This window comes from Columba livia, chromosome 3, assembly GCF_036013475.1.
Source record: "Columba livia isolate bColLiv1 breed racing homer chromosome 3, bColLiv1.pat.W.v2, whole genome shotgun sequence".
Classification (NCBI taxonomy): domain Eukaryota; kingdom Metazoa; phylum Chordata; class Aves; order Columbiformes; family Columbidae; genus Columba; species Columba livia.
Window position 1 is genome coordinate 74,721,583 of NC_088604.1, and position 18,039 is coordinate 74,739,621.

Genomic DNA, 18,039 nt, shown 5'->3' on the forward strand with positions numbered 1-18,039 from the left:
AAACACCCCCTTCCCCATCAGCAGCAGCACACTCCTTCAGTCCTTACCTCCAAGTAGCTCCTGCAGTTGGCATGCCTCAACACAGATCTGGTGCAGCAACTTCTCCCCCATCCCACACCATCACTTTACTGAGCCCACACAGGGTTTGCTGGTACCACGAAGTCCCATCTTCAGAGACAGATTCATTGTGCATATTCTGGTCAGCAGCAATCCACCCTAGCAGGCAAGAAGGTGCTATTACTTGCCAAGCAACAAAACAAAGAGAAAGGACAAAGCCCTTCACAGTTAGGTAACTTAATACTTGCCTAATATCTAATTTTACTTGTACAGAAAGCTCCATGTGTAACCAAACCTCTTCCTTCCAGCATCACCAAACCAGAGCTGGATGAGTCGTCAAAGCCCTTGAAAATTTATATACTCAAAACACAACAGGTAGTAGACAGAATTATGAAGTACAGGAGGGGAAGTCGTAAGAATAGAGGCAATGCTACAATATCAAAGTACATTAAAAAAATAAAATTAACACTAGTTTAGTAGTGCATAATGTATCCAGAGAAGAGGGGGGGAAAAAATACATATGCAAGGGAACCTCAGTCAGCAAGCTTCTTTGAGAAGAGATGTGAGTAGTTATACTATGGCACCTCTTTGTAGATTTATGTCCTCAAAAAAACCCAGAACTTTCCTCTATCCATGCCAGACACCAGGCCAGCAGGCTAGGCGACTTAGGGCAGAGAGCTCTTCAGCAGCACTTGGTAACACATGGGCTGGTGCGCCCATCCTCCTGGCCCCTGGGAAGATGCTGACAGGATCTCTCTACACCCTTGGGAGTTCGCATGCTCAGTTTTCTGGACTAGCCGCCACAAGCAGCTTAACTTGTCTTTTCAGTTAGATTCAGCTCCCATTAGTGTTCCCACTGACTCCAACCTGCTCAACTGGGTCCGCAATATCTGACAGAGGCCCCTTTGGCATCGTGCTCCTCAGAGTGGCAGGGAAGAAAAGGAGCTGTTCCAGTCACTACTCATATGGATTAGAGTATGGCAGCAAATTACTTTCTACAACCTACCTGTCTGGAATGGAAGATGTCACTGACATGCTCCTCTTGGAGGAATGAAAATTATACAGATAAACAATTATATTTTTCTATCCATACTTTATTGCAGGTGTACATATAGTTATTTATATCTCATTTTAAACATGAAATTCCTTTCATGGAAAGGAGAAACTTTTACCATTAAAATAGAGTGATTATACCATGAATATTTTACAAATATGTACAAATATTGGCAACTAGGTTCTAACATCAGCTGATAAATGCTTACACATTACCCTCTACCAAACTAGTCAAAACTAAAAATAACAAAAGACCTTCTAAATCCAAACAAAAAAATAAATCTATTACTAGCAGGAAGAGGTTTTTTTTTTCATATGAATACAAAAACTTGCATAATAGGTATTCACAGTGCTTGTAAGATATTCATTCTCAGTCTACACACAAAAATGTCCAGTCTCCCCTTGATGTGCACATGTAACTCACAGTACTGGAGGGAGCTGCATAGACCAAGAGGACAGTCAGACCAGGAGAGTTTACCTATCCCACCAGCCGTGAATAAATACAAGAAACCTCCTTGTGTATACAAGGCAGTGGATGCTCACGCAAGACCCAATTACACTGTTTTCAAGCATCGGTGTATTTTTTAACTGGAGACAGCAGGATTACAGCATTTCACCAAATCCACTGGATGCTTGGTAGCTGCAAAAAGAAAATACCAAGCTGCTTGGTGGCAATATACACTTTAGTAAGGTTGTTAGGCTGAAGCACGAATGAACGTGATTGTCTTTGAGACAAGAGCGCATGGATGTGAGCATGTGGTGCACGTGTGTGTTTTATGACACTTTTCCAAACTATACCCACTTAACTTTGAGCTTTTTCCCTGTTAACAACCATTGCCAGAATGGGTAACTGTATATCTGCATGGATGGGAGAGCAACACTTTAGTGGGGCCACCATTCCAGATGCCTCCCTCACCTTTTCCCTGGACAGATGGGCATTACTGCAGTAAGAGCCATCCCTACAGCTCCATGGTGGCTGCAAGAACAAGGCTGCTCTTTGCAGCACAGCCTCTGGCCTCCCAGACCTTGGTCATGCCAGTCTCCCACAGCTTGTGGCCAAACAGGCCCCACGTAACAGGGAAAGACCAAGAGCGGGAGGCTTGACTGGAGCAGCCAGATGTTCTTTACCCATTTAGATCCATTTAGCAGACTTTATTTTGGATGCAGTAAACATACGTCAAGGACTCTGTAAAGGCATTTTGGCTTCACTTGGAAGAAAGGAGAGCAGGCTACAGTGAACACATAGCTCCTAATTGTTCATTACAAAAAGAAAGAACAGTGTGATCAAAGAGGGCATGGTCAATTAAGTCATGGCTACGTTGAGTTTGAGCCCATCATTCGTTCGTCAAACACACAGCTAGGCTTTGGTGCTGGATTCACCTCAGAGGACATACAGCTACTGATGCCAGTTCAGTAAATGCAGATGCACCTGCACGCCCTATCTCTACACCACACTCACTTGCACTGAAACAGCGAGATGACAGACTCCACAGATTTGCTATTTTAACAGCTTACGGGAACACAGTTTACCAGATAGCTACTAAGCCTGCAAGCCCACTGTCAAACCAACAGCTCAAACCCTCCTCGTCATGGTTTGGCTTCTTTCCTTTCCCGAATTTGGCTATCTTCAGCTTTTGGGTGATCGACACAGCACAACACACACTTCCTCAACCAGCAGAATAGCATCCGTCTGCTTCTAGAGTTTGCCAAGAAATGATTAGCTTTTACCTGCAAGGTTATAAAAAGCTGGGCGCAGGTTATACACACCTGTAAGTAAAAGCTTCCCAAATGCTGGGAATTGGTGAGGGGAGGAGGTACTGGGGGAAGATAAATAAGGAAATCAAACTTAAATTTATTTGGATGTAACAAGGTAGTGGAATGTTTTCCACATCAAATGCTTGAATCAAACAGAATAGTTATTATTTTCCTAGGAAGAGCCAGCACAGCCACCTCCACCACTCAAAATCACCAAACAAGTACCCTTGGTTTGGCACACAAACACTCTGTGCTTCCACCATCTCCAGCCCTGCAGCACCACATGCTCACACCTACATGACCTATCCATGACTAAGTTGGACACAGTCACTATGTCCTTCCAAAGTGACTTTCTCCAGTCCATACTTGCCTCCTAAGCAGAGGAAAAATTTCTAGGGAACAGATTTATTAAAAACAAAGAAAAGAACAACATAGAAGTATGACTCAAAGTAAGGGGTGATCATGCCTGGACAAATTCTCCAGTCACAGTCCTGTCTTCAAGAACCAGACAATTAACGCTCTTAAGTTGTCTGCTGTACTCTCAGAAGCAGCTAAGTCATTTGTTTTATCCCTTCCCGCATCTCCCCAAGATAGAGGCATTTATTTACCCATCTGCCTTATGGCAGTAGTAGACAGATGAGAGACAGTTCCATTTGTTGCATTAAAGAAAAAAAAAAAAAAGGAAAAAAAAGAAGAACAACAGACATTGTATTTGGCTGGATGCTTACAACAAAACAAAACCAACAAAAAAAGAGAAACTCCTGGTAAAGCAGGTCTTGCTCCCAGTGAAACAAACAGGCAACTTGCATTCTTTACATCAGAAACAGGCCAGACACTTCCACACGCAGCCCTCCAAATGTGCTCAGAGAATTCCCTGGCCTGACAGCTGTTGGCAGTGTTGCAGCAGCACAAGCTCAAGACAACCACACTATCTGTATACTAGCATTAACACAAATGGACCACAGGAGACAGGCGGGAAGATAAACTCATGTAGACTTTCAATTTCTTTCTGATAGATCCATTTAGGCAGTATTTGCTTTACTAGCTCAGTGCCAGTTTTGGTCTACTGTTTTTGGTTTTTATGTTGGTTATGTCACTGCTAATAGTGCAGGCCACTTCAATGTTCTGCTCAGACAGACACTTCAAATGCCAGCGTTAAGTGCTAAACTCCAGTCGATTTGCCCTGTAGTCAGGTCTGCAGAACTGATGCCATTTACTGATTACGGAGCTGAATAACAAAGCTGCTCACAATCTCCTGCAAGAACCAGAGTGACATCACATGTGTTAATGAGGTATATATTTCCATTATGACCTGTTTCCTGGTATGGAAGAGCTCCAATCTCATTACACCACAAACTCCTCTGGGAGCTGGTCCTCTCCCAAAAGATCCAAGGAGAGGCAGTTCATGGATCGCTTCCCATAAAGGGCAGACTTGGTTTTGCAGTCCGCAGTGGAATAAACGCAGCCGTAGATAGACAGCTTATCCTCCAGGCTGCAACCAAATGTGTAGCTGTGGGATGTGTCTGAAGACAGTGTGGCACTTAGTGGCGGGTGCCGGTGCTTGTACAGGCGGATGTCATCCAAACTCTGGCTGTGCTGGTCCGTGCAGCTCCTGCTTTTGGGTGATCCAACCTGCCAGTTCAGTAAGACACACATGATGAATAAAAGCGATGAGCTCAGACAAAGCCTAAGGATGCTGGCTATGCATGCTACAAGTTTTCCAAAATTGTTCTTCCGTTCCTTCAAAACAGCCCCACCAGCCTTCTGAAGGATGTTGGCTTAATGAAGAATCTGTGAACCATTAAGGAATTACAAGTGCATTAAGCTGCCCCTGCCATGCTGAGCCAGATCCTGCTCTGTCTGCACTGTGTCCTCAGTGTCCAGTACAACAGAAAAAACACTTGACAGGTATTGACATGTGAATGACATCACACTTCTTGGCAGATCCATGCAGTCATCATCAAATGGATAAAGAGCACGTAACAAAAAATTACCCCAAATGCTTGAACACACTGAGTTAATGAAAGTCTCATGTGTGGAAAGGTTCAGAAGGCAACCATGAAAACTAATGGGTGACAGTGTCCAAATTCACCAAGTGCAACATACAGTTTCATCTACATAACACTGTTCAGCAATGAGGAAAACAGAAGCAACAAACCAGCAGTTAATTCCCAGAGGCAGCATCTTGCTACAAAAGCTGTGGCAACCTGGCCTATGTGGAGGAATTACCATTTGAAACATTTTCAACTTCCCCATCTGTTTGTTCTTGCTCTGTCTTTTCATAACCAGCTTTTAAATGCTAATATTAAGGTGGATTGCAGGAACGTCACTTTTAAACCAAGATACTTCTGTTGGTAACACAGAAAACTTCCTCCCAATATCACTTTCTCACCTCCACAGGATGGGAATTAAAAATCTCCCCTAAGGAAACCCTGCGCTGGCTCAGCTACACTCTCAAAAAAAGGCACACGCTGTACGGCCCAGTCAATGTCAAACAAACATGGTCCTGCAGTGTTCAGTTACCTGGCCTTGTAAGGAATATTTGATAAATAGAAGTGGCAGCCAGGTACAGTTACAATTGCTTAGATGCCTCCCGATCAATTAATAGCATAAGAATGTGTTGGTAAAAGCATTAATGTAAAAACATTACTTTAAGCTCACTCTCTGCCTTAAGTCTTTCCACTCAAATGCAGGAATAAGTTAATTATGCTTTGTATGGCACAGTCTTGAGCTTTGGAAAAAAATAAGCAAGATTTTATTTAAATCTCCTATAGCACTTGACAGACTATTTTGCTGATAAGTGAAAATTTCTTATCATTTTTGACAGGAAGAAGCATGAAAAAAGGAAAAAAAAATCTTAAGAAGTGATTGAAGTCTTTGTTCAGAAAAGTTCTGGAGTAAAGGGGAAAATGATAAATAGATTTTTAAAATTCTTTTAGCAGATAAGGCTAATTTGGATTCAGAGAGAAAAGAAGCGGTAGAGGCTTTTAAAAAACAAACAAACAAAACAAAACAAACCCCAAACCTACACATTTCTATCCTAGCGGCTACAGCTATACTTTGAAAAGAAATATTGTTTGGCCTTAAAAAGGCATTTTAATAAGCTTTTTGTTCTAAGCACAACTTATGATATTTTACCATATATAGTTGCCTTTTCTCAAGGGTTTGATGAAAAGAAAACTTTGACAACAAAGACTTCAGCACACACATAGTATAATCACACAAATGAGTAATCAGAGCTTGAGCATCTGGTTTTGCTCCAATATGAGTTCCTTCTGTCTTCAGGAACAGGAAGATGATGAAGTTTTCAATGGACATCCAAGCTGCATGGATGGCCTTGGCTCTATATTCCACTGGAAATTTGCAAGTGGCTTATTTCCCATTTCCCATCTGAAAGCCTAAGACACACAGCAGCTGGCTTGTAAGACTTCCACACTGGTTGCTCCAAAACTCTCCATACTAGTCTGGACCCTAACCCTGCCCTGACAGCAGTAGCTGGCCAACAGCTGGTTTTGGTTACACCATTTAAATCGATCACATCCACACCAATCAAGTTCACTTGATTTACAGCTGTCTCCATTACACGAGACCTTGTTTCAATGCCCACACACAGACCCCCCTGCTGAGCACCCTGCCTTACCTGATGAAGGGATTCCACACTTCGACCTCTCATTTTTATTAGCGTGACTTGCACCACAGACAGTGATTCCTGATTTACAGCTGCAAAGGAGAAGGAAGAATTGAAAAGCGTGCAGGTTTGAGGCTTTGTAGGCTAAGGAAAAGGGAAGTTTTTCTCACAGGCTGCATTCAAGCAGGGCTATCCTATAAATGTGAGTATACATCAGTAAGCACCCTCAATGCTCTGGGAGTTTTTTCTCACAAGTACTCCTCTTTGCCCCTAAGGATCAATGTTTAAAAACTGACAAGAAAACAACTTTTTCCCAGCTTGCCCCTTATTCACCAGTCTTGCTTTGCTACAAAGACTGTATGTTGTAAGGCCAGGCAGCTCCTGTATGACCCCATCATCTATAGCATTTCCCTGTATCAAAAGCCACAAAATTTCACCTACTAATTCCTGCGACTAGCTCATTAACCTGTGTTTGAACCCTGTGGCTGTTTTGTTGTGTACATGGTTTTAAAGTAAATTCCTCCACTACAGAAGGTTTGCGACAGTTATCTTTTTGTGATTAACTGAGTATGAACTCAGTACATTTGGAGAAGGGAGACCTTGAGGAGCACACAGGAGAGCAGCACTGTACAATACAGGGTGCTGACCTTTAACTCTAGAGGAACTGACTTCAAATCCTGTTGCAGTAGGGCACTGAGTAGCACTGGCAGCTGTTTGGAAGCAGATACAGCTTTCTGAGATCCCTCAGATCATGCCTGCCTTGCCAAACGTATCTTCCTCTTGTTAGAGCCTAAATAAAAGCACCAAGCAGTAGCAGAAAGCCATCTCACCTTGGCAGCTAGCAGCATCTAGAGGAAGAGATTCAACAGATTCTCCCACAGTGGCCTCCTCTAACTGGTCTCCCTCTACAGGCTCATCTACAGGCACCTCCTCTGGCTCATCTACTGCCAGCTCAAGCTCTAGGAGGAAGAGAGCGGCAGGAGAAGGGTTAGCATTATGCTTCTGCTCCAAGCTGCTTCACATTCTCTTACTCCCCATTCTCCTGCAGAAGGAGGCAAGAGCAGGCTTACAAGTTGCTCCGCATCTCCAAATTCTTTACCATCATCCTGAGAGTCGTCTTCAGGCCGTCCTTTGCTGCCGCTGTCAATGCCAGAGCTACCGTAGCTGATGGTTGAGCTGCAGGATTTCTCTTTCCTGTGCACCCGGTCGATGCTGAAGGGCTCATCCACTGACATTTCCACCGACACCCGGTGCCTGGAGTCAGCCTCGATGCCCGATGTGTGCGAGCTGCCGTGGCTCCCCGTGGACTGTCGCGAGAGACGGTTGTTCCGACGGCTGCCCCCACTGCTCCCGCTGCCACGGGAGTTCTTATCGCACGGGTCCAGGTCCATGTCTAGCGTGTCACTGATGTAGGACTCCCGGTAGCGCTTCTTCTCTGAGGAAGAAAGATGAGAGAAACCAGTGGGAACTGTAAGCAAGACCAAAGGAAGAGTAGCAACAATAATCAGTAAGTTCTGAGACTGGCCCAACCTGACAATTAAGAAACAACTGCTGCAGGTACTGAGCAAATACAAGGACAATTTTGTACTTTGCTCAACAGATCCTGGGATTCCTAGCTGGTTGTAAAAGAATTAGTCTTACTTGCAATAAATCCGGCATCTCCTGAATTAGAACAGGCAGGTAGAGGCAGTTATGATACAGAAAACAGTAGCTTCCAGAATGATGGAAAGGTCAAAAAAGAGAATTACTTAGCTAACTTAAGTGCTCAGTCTTTAAAACAGTCACCAACATATGGAGAGAGCTAAGAACAGGATCCTCATGGCTGACATTTACTAATGATTTACTAATTATTTCTCCTGTGGCTCATATCTGTTACCTAAAGAGAGGTGTGCAGAGCATGGTCAGAAATCCACGAGACACTAGTAGACACAAAATAACCCAGGGCCTTCTGCCCACATACACTTAATTAGCGAGTGCCACTGGTTGTGCCCACAAAGCTCAAGGCTACTCCTATAACCCCTCTCAAGGGAAAGACAAAAATAACCAAGCTTGTTGAGACCAAGGGCTACCTTGCCCTGTACAAATTCCACACAAACGGCAATCACCAGTTCAGTGATGGATGTAAGCTCCTTAGAGTAGGCTGGGATAGGCAGTAAGCAGAAACAAGTTTCTTCCTGACTTCTCCCTGGAAAGAGTCAGCCTGTGTCTCAGACAAGATGACCAGCTACTGCTGTATGACTTTGGCTGACCTTGAAAGTAAAGATGCAAGGCTTGCAAACCCCAGAGAAGACAGAAGAAGCGTGAATGGAGAATGCAGGGAACAGCAGTCAGGAACAAAGGGAAAAAAGCCTTCCGGAGAAGGCTAGAGGGAAAGGGACACAATTCTCTTAAAGACCACGCACAATGCATTAAAAACAGTCACCAGGGAGAGAGGTAGGCTGAGAAACTGTAGGAGACCCAGGCTACAGAGCTGGAAAATGGAAGAAGGCAAGCTGAGAGCTGATGAAATGACTGAAGTCTGCCTGGAAGGATATCAGGGACTGTCAGAGTTCAATCACCGTTCCTATGGAGAGGGGACCCCACCAGAAAAAGTGAATTCTGGGAGTCCTGATCTGCTCTCAGGCTGCCCCAGGCACCCACAACTCCTAGCTGTTAACTGTCTGACACTACAGACCAAATTGTGTGCTGTCTTTAGTAAGGGGCACTAAAAGATTAAGACACGGGTTTACAACTTGTACTGCTGCTTGAATACAAGATCTTACGCCAACGGAAAGCTTTTTATTCAAAATTACTTCCACTCAGCAGCATCTGTCAAATGTGCACAGACTGGGAGCACAGACAGCGAGGATCTCTGTACTCAAAGGAAGATATTCCCCCTTTACTGCTCTCACACGTGCTTTCTGATCACAGTCTAGCAATGTAGGAGCCACAAACGCTTCCCAGTAATGGACTTGAAATGTATCTAACACCTCTATTTTTCTCACTGGCTTCCTGATAAGGCAGAAACACCATTAATTAGACATAAAGCAGGCACCGTGAAGCACCAGCTGAGCCTAACATGCTGCACTCTTCCCCTTACCAATGTCACCTGCTCCTCTATCACATACCTTCAGCCTCCTCCAGTTTTTGGATTTGCTTCAACACTGGCTGGATATTCAGAAAGAGCCGGTGGCTGTTGCTGAGGAGCTGCAGCAAGTGCCGCGACCTGAAGGGGCAACCCGTGTAGTAAACCAGTTTCCGCGCAGAGGGCAAACCATCTGGTTGGATCTCAAATTTTTTCCCCTGTGTAGAGAGAAGAGATGCCAGCAAAATGAGCAGGAGCATGTTTTCAGCCACAAAGCTACCAGAGAAAGCTGCGGTCTTGTGCATACGAGTGACAGGACTTGACGTGGCAGCGCAGGCAGGCCAACAGCTTTGCCAGCTCTCAAGCTGACAGCTGCCAAACGGCCTCCCTTCCATAATACTCACCAGAAACGCCAGCTTCCCGATGTGCGACCAGGGAAAGTCATAGAGGAGCTGGCGAACGTGATTCACCTCCTGCAACACATCAAACTCGGAGTGACACAGGGACTGGCAGGTACAGGGTGGAGTCAGCGATGTGCAAAGAATTTGCAAACAACCAAGAATCTGAGATATGTGGAGCCTGGTGCTCACAGGGGAGGCAGAGAAGCTGTGGTGGGGGGGAGGACAGGGGAGCTGGCCAGAGTTAATGCTACACCAGAAGGCTTTCAGGATGGTCTGTTACCTGATAGATGTGCATTCCTCTCAGGGTCAGGCCCAGGATAACCGTCGGGCGATCCTCCTTCTTATCCTAAAAGAACAGAAGAGCCCCGAGTCAAAGGTTAATCTACAAAGGCCACACTCTTGTTCTGGCACCTACTGCAGGAGAGGTAGTAGGACTGCTCATCAGGCAGATGCCATCAGCTCATTTGGTTTTTATTGTGTTTGTAAAGTGCACCTTGCCTTGTTGACCCCTGAAATATCTACACCTAAAATCCCCTCATGCCAGGCATCTCAAGCATTTCACCAGCAAATGCCTCGGCTGTCTGGGACAGGAAGTCCTGTAGCTTTAGTGAATTGAGGGCATGGACAATTATTGCTCTCAGAGGTACCCTGTACCTCTCATATTGCCACACACCATCTCTGCTGTCCCCATGAACATGCACCACTCTCACTCTCCAGGTGACAGCCCAAAACAGAAAGGATGCCTGTCCCCTTCTCTTTACCATGGCACTGCTGTTCCCCCTCCAGGGATTTGCTGAATCTTAGGTGTCCGTTGGCTGGGAGGGAGCTGATCAATGCCCATATTTAAAGTGACTTTCCTTCTAACTTTTTGATCTCAGCGTTGGGAGCTGGTTGTTTCAAATGTTTGCATCTGGATTGGAATACTGCCTTGTTTTTCCTCATGCTATATTTTGGTATGACATACGCAGTCTCTAATGAGATTCCTTTGCTTGAAGACCAAAGAATATCACAAACTAGTTCTTTCAGTCTTTCCTGGCATGGCACAGTTACGGAGGGGAACACATTTTTTTTGGAGGAGGAGAAGCAGAAGAATTTTTGGGTAAAAATTTATGGGCTCACAGAGCTAAAACTTTATATGAAAACTTTCTCTCCTCATCTGGCTTGTCAGGATGTAAGCCTTATGCCATAACATTACTCCACCCTGTGCCTCTGGTACCATCTATGTCTCCAGTTTAAAGTCACCAAGAAATGCTTTCTGTCTTCTAAGAGCAAAGAGCTTTATAAATCACTGTTGGTCTGAAGTAGAGATACAGAGTGCAGTGCTGTGGTTTTTTGGAGTTCCCAACCTCCATAGCAGCCATGAGGAAGGTGTAAGGCAAAAGTGACTGCTTTTGAAGTCTCAGGGCAGCCAGTGCACTGACATCTCCACGTGACACCCCAAGTGCTCGATCAGGAGCTTTGTGACCCAGGTGTCACCCAGGAGGAGAGTATCTCATCATGAGATGAGACAACTCTGTCACACAGCAGGATGACGAGCACATTGTGGATCAAACAACACATGAAGGAGTTAGTAATGCAGAAAATATAAGTTCAAGTCAGACAGGAATTTGGATATTAAGAGCAACCAACTTCACAGCCCCAGTGCTTTTGGATATAAATTGTATCATGTCCTGCCAGCTGGATTTCGTATGGCATTCAAGTGTAAACAACCCTCTTATGACTGCATCATTAACAGCATTAGAATCAAAAGAGAGAGGACAGAGGAGAAGTTGAGGGAGCACCTATGGTTTGTGAGGAACTGGAACTAACCCTGGACTACAGACCAAACTGGAACTTATTTCCTCCATAAAATGCATGTTTCTCCAGGAACTAGAGCTGGTCAAAGGACACTGACACCTGCCAGGCATAATTCCTACTGAGTACAACCAACCAAGAAGTTTAATTATGAGGCTGACAAAGTGGAGTATCTGCATTTGGAAAAAAGGGTTCAAGGCATTCCTAATTGCATGAGGAGGTTTCACCCACCTAAGTGAAACAGAAATCTTCTCTGTAGTCCTATTTCTAGACCTAAACTCTCTTAGCATGTGAAAACAAAGCACATTCTGTTTAAGCAGACTTGGGTAAGGAGTCTAAGACACAGGGACAAACAACAATCCAAGAATCAAAAAACTAACACACAGCTGAAAAAAAACACCAACCACTCTGCAAGGTTGAAGGTAGAGGGGTAAGAAACTCAGGATGACTCAGTGTCACCTTCAGTTATTAGATTGCATTTGCAGGAAAGCTGGCCGACCTCTTGTCACCATTTCAATGGACTATAACAAAAAAAAAAAAAGAAAAAAAAATAAAAAGAAAAAACAAGGAAAAGGCTTCTCAGTGATCTCCCTGGTGCAAGTCTACTGACAGGCAGGGACAAAAATTAAGTTTTGCCATTCCTGTGGCCAGTTTCTTGGCCAAGGGACAAAACTAGATTCCAGCTATACCTACATATTGGCAACAGATTTTTTTGTGAGGACAGGCCTCATTTGCTGAGTATTTTAGACTTGTTTGGCCTCTCTGAATCAGAGGTAACCGTCCCTCAAGTAAACAGAAAGTGAAAAATGCAATGGTGCATCCAATTAAATGATGGGAGAAGTTCAAAATAAGTAGTTCTTTGCCCAACCTTCTGCAGCCTGTAGAAGTGGACAGGCACATCTTCCAGCAGGCAGGACTCCTTAATGAACTTTAGCACCGCTTCCTTAGCGCTCAGCCCTTGCTGTTCTCGGTGCATCTCTGGGGCGTGTTTCAAGATGTAGTCGCTCCCCCTCTTTGCAATTATCTAAACCACAAGGAAAACAAACAGATCAGCAACTCTTCAGCAATCCCCACGGGAGGCAGCGATGATCAACAGCAAAGCAGAGAGTGGAGGTGGAGGAGGTTCATATGGTCCCTCAGGATGTTAGTCCACACTCACCTCTACCTCCCTGGAGGATAAGCATTTAAAGCAACACAGATGATTCCGATGTCTTTAAAGGGATCCTCCAAAATCATAACAGACCAGGACTATAGAGGTTGTGCTCTTTTATTTTTAAGTACTGGAATTAGTTTTCTTAACTCTTGGCATCCATAAATGCTTATGGGCAGATAACAAATACTGCTCTGCATGCCAACACAATCAACAGCAACATCTCCGAACAGTGCAGAAATCCCAGGTGGTCCTTTTAAGACCAGAAACTACACTTTAGGCTTATTTAGCATTCCCATCCTCAAAGGGGTGGATAACACTATCTTGGTATTTTGTATCTGTCAGGAGTGGCTGGCAGGCACATGGCTTTGCTAAGCAGTTGAAAAGCCCAAACTGGGCCTATTGCTCTTGCCCTGCGAGTGCTCAGTTCCCCCGCTTGCCCACATGTCCTCTCTGCACAAGGCTACAGGGCAGCCCGGCCCCCTCCCATGCCAGACTGGCCCATTCCAGGCTGGGAGCAGTAGTGACAGATCAGAGGAGTGTTGGTTGAATTCACCTCACAAAATCCCCCACCACGGGGACACTTAAACTATATCCCAGCAGGTGCCTGAGACCATCCTGCCAAGAACAACCTGCCGTGGCTCAAAACAACCAGACCCCCCCACCACCCATTTCCCACTTCCATTTTAAATGAAGCCCCTCATTTACTCTGCTTGGTAACACCTCTGCCCTTCTCTGCAAGCCTTGCCAGATTAATTGCCCTCCCACGAGGAAGGCTGGGCTCAGTGGAGAACAACAGTGATGCCATCAGCCATGCAACATCAGCAAAAAGAGACACGCCAGCTTCACAGTTCAAAGCTGGGTTGTTCGCCCCAGGGCAGCACCACCTCTCCTCGCTACCACGAGGCCTGGGGCAGCGCTTGGCCAAATGATATCAGGCACGTGTTGTTGGAGGAAGAGATCGTGTTGGAGGAGGAGATTGCTCAGTATCTCCCCACAGAAGCCTGGGAGTGGGGAGAGAAGCGTCCCCATGCCTGCCAGATTTCCCTCTTTGTAATGATGTCATGCATCACCCACATACTTGCTTGGGGTTGTGGCTCAGCGCAGGTGAGCCAGGCTTTGCCTTGGCCTTTGCAATGTTTGCCAGATGAGCAATAGTCGGTGATAAGACGTTTTATTGCCCCAGAAACAGCACGCATGAGACCCACCTTTCCCAGCCCTCTGTCAGCCACCTCCAGATGCCCCATAGCCAGGAACAGCACGGGACGAAGGCCTGTTGTTTGGGAGAAAGGCACATTTCTGCCCAGCAAAGCAGGCTGGGAGTTGTGTGTAAAGGAGACTCTACCAGCCTTGCCTCCCCAACAGAACCCCTGTCAGTGCTCTGAACCTTCTGCCCAAAGCAGGGGACAGTGCCACCCTTCATGGGAGACATGACCTGACTAGGGACACGCAGCCAGCTACCAGAGGCATCTCGACTTTTCAACAGCTATCCCAAGGTGTGAGCTGGGCTAAAATCCACTGTCACAGAGGAGAAGGCATCTCCAGAACTAAATCAGGGTGCAGAGGAGGGTCTGTCCAGGTCCCAGGGAGTATCCTACTCCAGAAGACATTACAGTGACACATCTGCAACAAAGCTAGCTTCCCTTTCTATTTTTATGGATATTAAAGTGTTATCAACAGTTTTGTTAACATTTTACCACCAGAGAAGAACTCTCTGCAAATAACCAGTTCTAACAGAGTCTTAGCTAATTTGTCTTCATTTGACAACAGAACTCTTGGCTTTCTATGCTGTTTGTAAGTCTTGAAGGGCACAAGTCTACGTGCACATGCTTATAAACAAACACGCAAACCTATTGCCAGGCCCTTCCCTTTTCTCTTACTTTAGATGAGCCAGAGATTAATGACAAAGCAAGCACCAGAGGTGCTCCACAGCAGTACTATCCCTTAGGGTTTGGGTCTATCCATCCCAGAGGTAAGCATTACAGAGACAGGAACAAAGGGCAATGGACTTGGCCTCATGGCCCTAAGGTTTTCTGTAGAGCTTAGGTTGTGCAGATCTTGCTGATGTACCACTGCAAACATACAACCCTATAAGTCATAGAAAATTAACCAAAGACAGCCATACTGTCAGAATTATTCATTTGACACCAACGCATTCCCTCACCAAGGAAGGGCACAAACCACCCACCTCACTGATGAGTAATGGGTACCTACATCCAGTGGAAAGAGAGGAGATATCTCCTGATGGAAATTCAGGGTGATGCTCTGCCACTCTGCCTAATCACTGCAGCGGAGTTGGGGAAGTTGCACGGCTGCAGTTAAGTACCACTTCGACCTAGCTCCTGCTGCATGTGCAATCTGTTGAGAGAAAGATCCCCCCCCAAACTTACCCATTGCGGAAAGTAAGCCTGAGGTTCAAAATATTTGCCAGCATGGACCTTCTCCCTGTAGTTGCCCAAGTCTGCCTGTAAGCTGTAGGCAGCTAGCAAGAAGTAGATTTCTTCTTTGTGGTTGCACCGAGACATAAGTACTTGCTCTTTGAGATGGCAGTAGTAGAGCTGCCGTGCCACCTTATCACTGCAAGACACAAAGGCAAGTTTACTAGAAGAAGACAAGAAAGGTCAGTCCAGATAAGGCCCCTCAAACACACCTTCCTTGTGAGAGGAGGGATTAAACTTCAACATCCCTGACATGTGCCAATACCCCCCAATACAGTTATGTGCATAACCAAGCCAAGATCAAGGTTTTCTCACATTAAGGGTTGTAGAAACATGGGAAATGGTAGCTTCTATCTTGAGAAGCATAGGATCTAAGAAGTTAGGGCAGAAAGCAGATGAAAGAAAAACCATGTAGCCAGTTTCCAAAACAGGTATGACATCAAGCATTTCTGTTTCTCTAGAAAGCCTCTAGCAGTCAGGAGAGTCAACTCCCTTGACTCCCAGTTCTGTTTCTCGCACACCTGTCCTCCTTTCCCCTCTAAACCTGGGACTGCTTTTTCATTTCACCTTGCCTTGGGCTCAAGGTACTTTTCAACAGCTAATGCCCTGCTAGGTAGATCAAAAGATGTGGGAGCCTTGGGCTTGTTTTTGTCTTCCTCAAGCTGCCAAAGAGGAACAGTCTGATAAGGAATAAGCAATGATAGCCCATACACCTCCCGCTGTCAGAGCTCATGGGAAGCAGGCTGCTGACATGTACATATGGATGAAGAGCTGGACATGACAGTCTGCTCATAAAAGCGTGAGTGTGTATATAATTTGAAGGGGCCATGTAACTACCTCTGCATGGCTCCACAAACCTAAAATTAAATTACCAGTGCAAAAGAAAGTTGCTTGGGATGCTAGAGGATATGTACATCAGGGGGTGGTAGAATGATATGCAATCTTCCTTTGTACCTAAAAGCAAAACTAAATAAAAAACACTTAGCAGCCAAACAGACTCCAGTAGAAAGACTCCTCTGTATCCAAAATGAAAGGCTATGCATAGAGAAAAACAAAAAACCACAAAACTTTGTTCAAGATGAGAACAAATGCCAAAAATTTGGTAAAGATTTTAACCCACTCAAATGATCCCAGCTCTTGGCTTGCCCTGGGGTCACAGCCACGCCAGAAGTGCTGATGTAAATTAACTCAGTCAGTTGTTCATTTTTAACTGCCTCATCCTTTGTTCTGTACTGTGGGTGAGGGTGGTGGTGTTTTGAGTGCAGGCCATATTCCATGTGACCGGACTACACTCAAAGGCAAAACTCACTAACTTATGAAGTCATTTCTTTTGTCCATTTACAGAAGTTCATTTCCAGAAGCAGACTGCATATGGGACTGCTCAGATACAAAAAAAACAGAAACAAAATTACTAGCAAATATTCTGGAGTATAAATAGCTATTTTTCCTATATTCATCTGATGTTTTTCACACAAACAAAAGATACAACCAAAAGAGTGTCAAACATATTTTGATACTATCATCATTCAACCTGCTCTCTAAACACAGACAAAAAAGCAGCCATAATCTTCCTAGGCATAAGGAGTATGATTCAGGAAGAAAACATTCATGGCTGGGTGAGAAAGTCTGTGAAGGTCTTAAAAAAAAAAAGTGGATTTTTCAAGCTTATTTTTGTGAGCTCACAGATATGAGCTTAACAAAGAAACATGATTTTTTCTTGCCTTTTAAGAACACAGTGAATAATTCAAAACACAGTTAACTACCACAGAAGGGAACTTACCTTATAACTCTTCCATTTTCTACATAGTATTGTACTCTAAAGAATGCAACAAAAGGAGGGCTGAATTTCTCTGTTCCCTAGAGCAGAGACAGAAGACATGTTAAATAACATTCAGCATCCAAAATTCCTGTTACTCCGTCTGGTAATGTTCTCTTCTCCCAAGCTCGCTCTCCCATACTGCTTTTCTTTTTCTGCTCTTGGCAAGTTTTATGGGGGGATGTGACTGTCTTGGAGGCTCCCAACAGTGAGGCACCACAAAACATTTACACCGTCTGAAAGGCAAAACATCCAGGGGAGGGTGAAAGATTTTGGACAGTGGGGATGAGCAGGTCCCAGTGCAGCCTGGGGACGCGCGGCCTGGCCCGGAGTTGCCTGGCTCAGCACCTGGCAGCACCGCAGAGGTGTGAGTGCTGAATGCAGGGAGCTGCACCTGGCGAGCTGCGCACAGGCTCCCTCCCGGCAGCAGGCAGAGCACCGCGGCAGTAGGGCAGTGTGCCACGCCGGCACGGCTGCGGCATGTTGCCAAGGCACACCTGGGAGTAACCAGCCATGCCTGTGCCTCACCACATCACTGAGTGGGGACACACACGCTGCTGCGTTCAGCATTTACTGCCTCAGGCTGAGGTGCACCAGCCTGATGTTTTAACTCCCCGCTTTTTGTTTGGCAGGGCTAGCATTTAGTTGTTCACACCCTCCTGCAGCCACAGACCAAAAGGAGACACTGATGTTTGCTTCATACCGAACACATCTATTAGAAGAAAGCCAGCAAGAGTTCTGCTGTTGTTTTAGCTGCAGCCTACCTTTCAGACTTACAAGCTTGTTTAAACAGGAGGGAAAAAAAAAAAAAGGGAAAAAAAAAAAAGGAACATCTGGTCTTACTAGCTTATTCTCTCATCTTTCCTAATTTGCCAGCTACTTT

At 45.2% G+C, this 18,039-nt stretch overlaps 1 protein-coding gene across 4 annotated transcripts in view; it reads right to left on the reverse strand.

The window, feature by feature from the left end:
* Nucleotides 1-1,130: 1,130 nt before the first annotated feature.
* FRMD1 (FERM domain containing 1) overlaps nt 1,131-18,039 on the reverse strand; it is a 44,149-nt gene continuing 27,240 nt past the window's right edge. For 3 of the 4 annotated variants that reach the window (XM_065057673.1, XM_065057674.1, XM_021296045.2), the window contains 10 exons: nt 17,121-17,197; nt 15,293-15,479; nt 12,621-12,776; nt 10,239-10,304; nt 9,962-10,030; nt 9,601-9,775; nt 7,593-7,928; nt 7,324-7,452; nt 6,506-6,585; nt 1,131-4,497 (listed from right to left, as the gene is read on the reverse strand). In XM_065057673.1, the coding sequence (XP_064913745.1) occupies nt 4,210-4,497; nt 6,506-6,585; nt 7,324-7,452; nt 7,593-7,928; nt 9,601-9,775; nt 9,962-10,030; nt 10,239-10,304; nt 12,621-12,776; nt 15,293-15,479; nt 17,121-17,197 (1,563 nt within the window). In that variant the 3' untranslated portion in view covers nt 1,131-4,209. The remainder of the gene's footprint in view (nt 4,498-6,505; nt 6,586-7,323; nt 7,453-7,592; nt 7,929-9,600; nt 9,776-9,961; nt 10,031-10,238; nt 10,305-12,620; nt 12,777-15,292; nt 15,480-17,120; nt 17,198-18,039) is intronic. The other variant, XM_065057675.1, reaches the window with a different exon arrangement.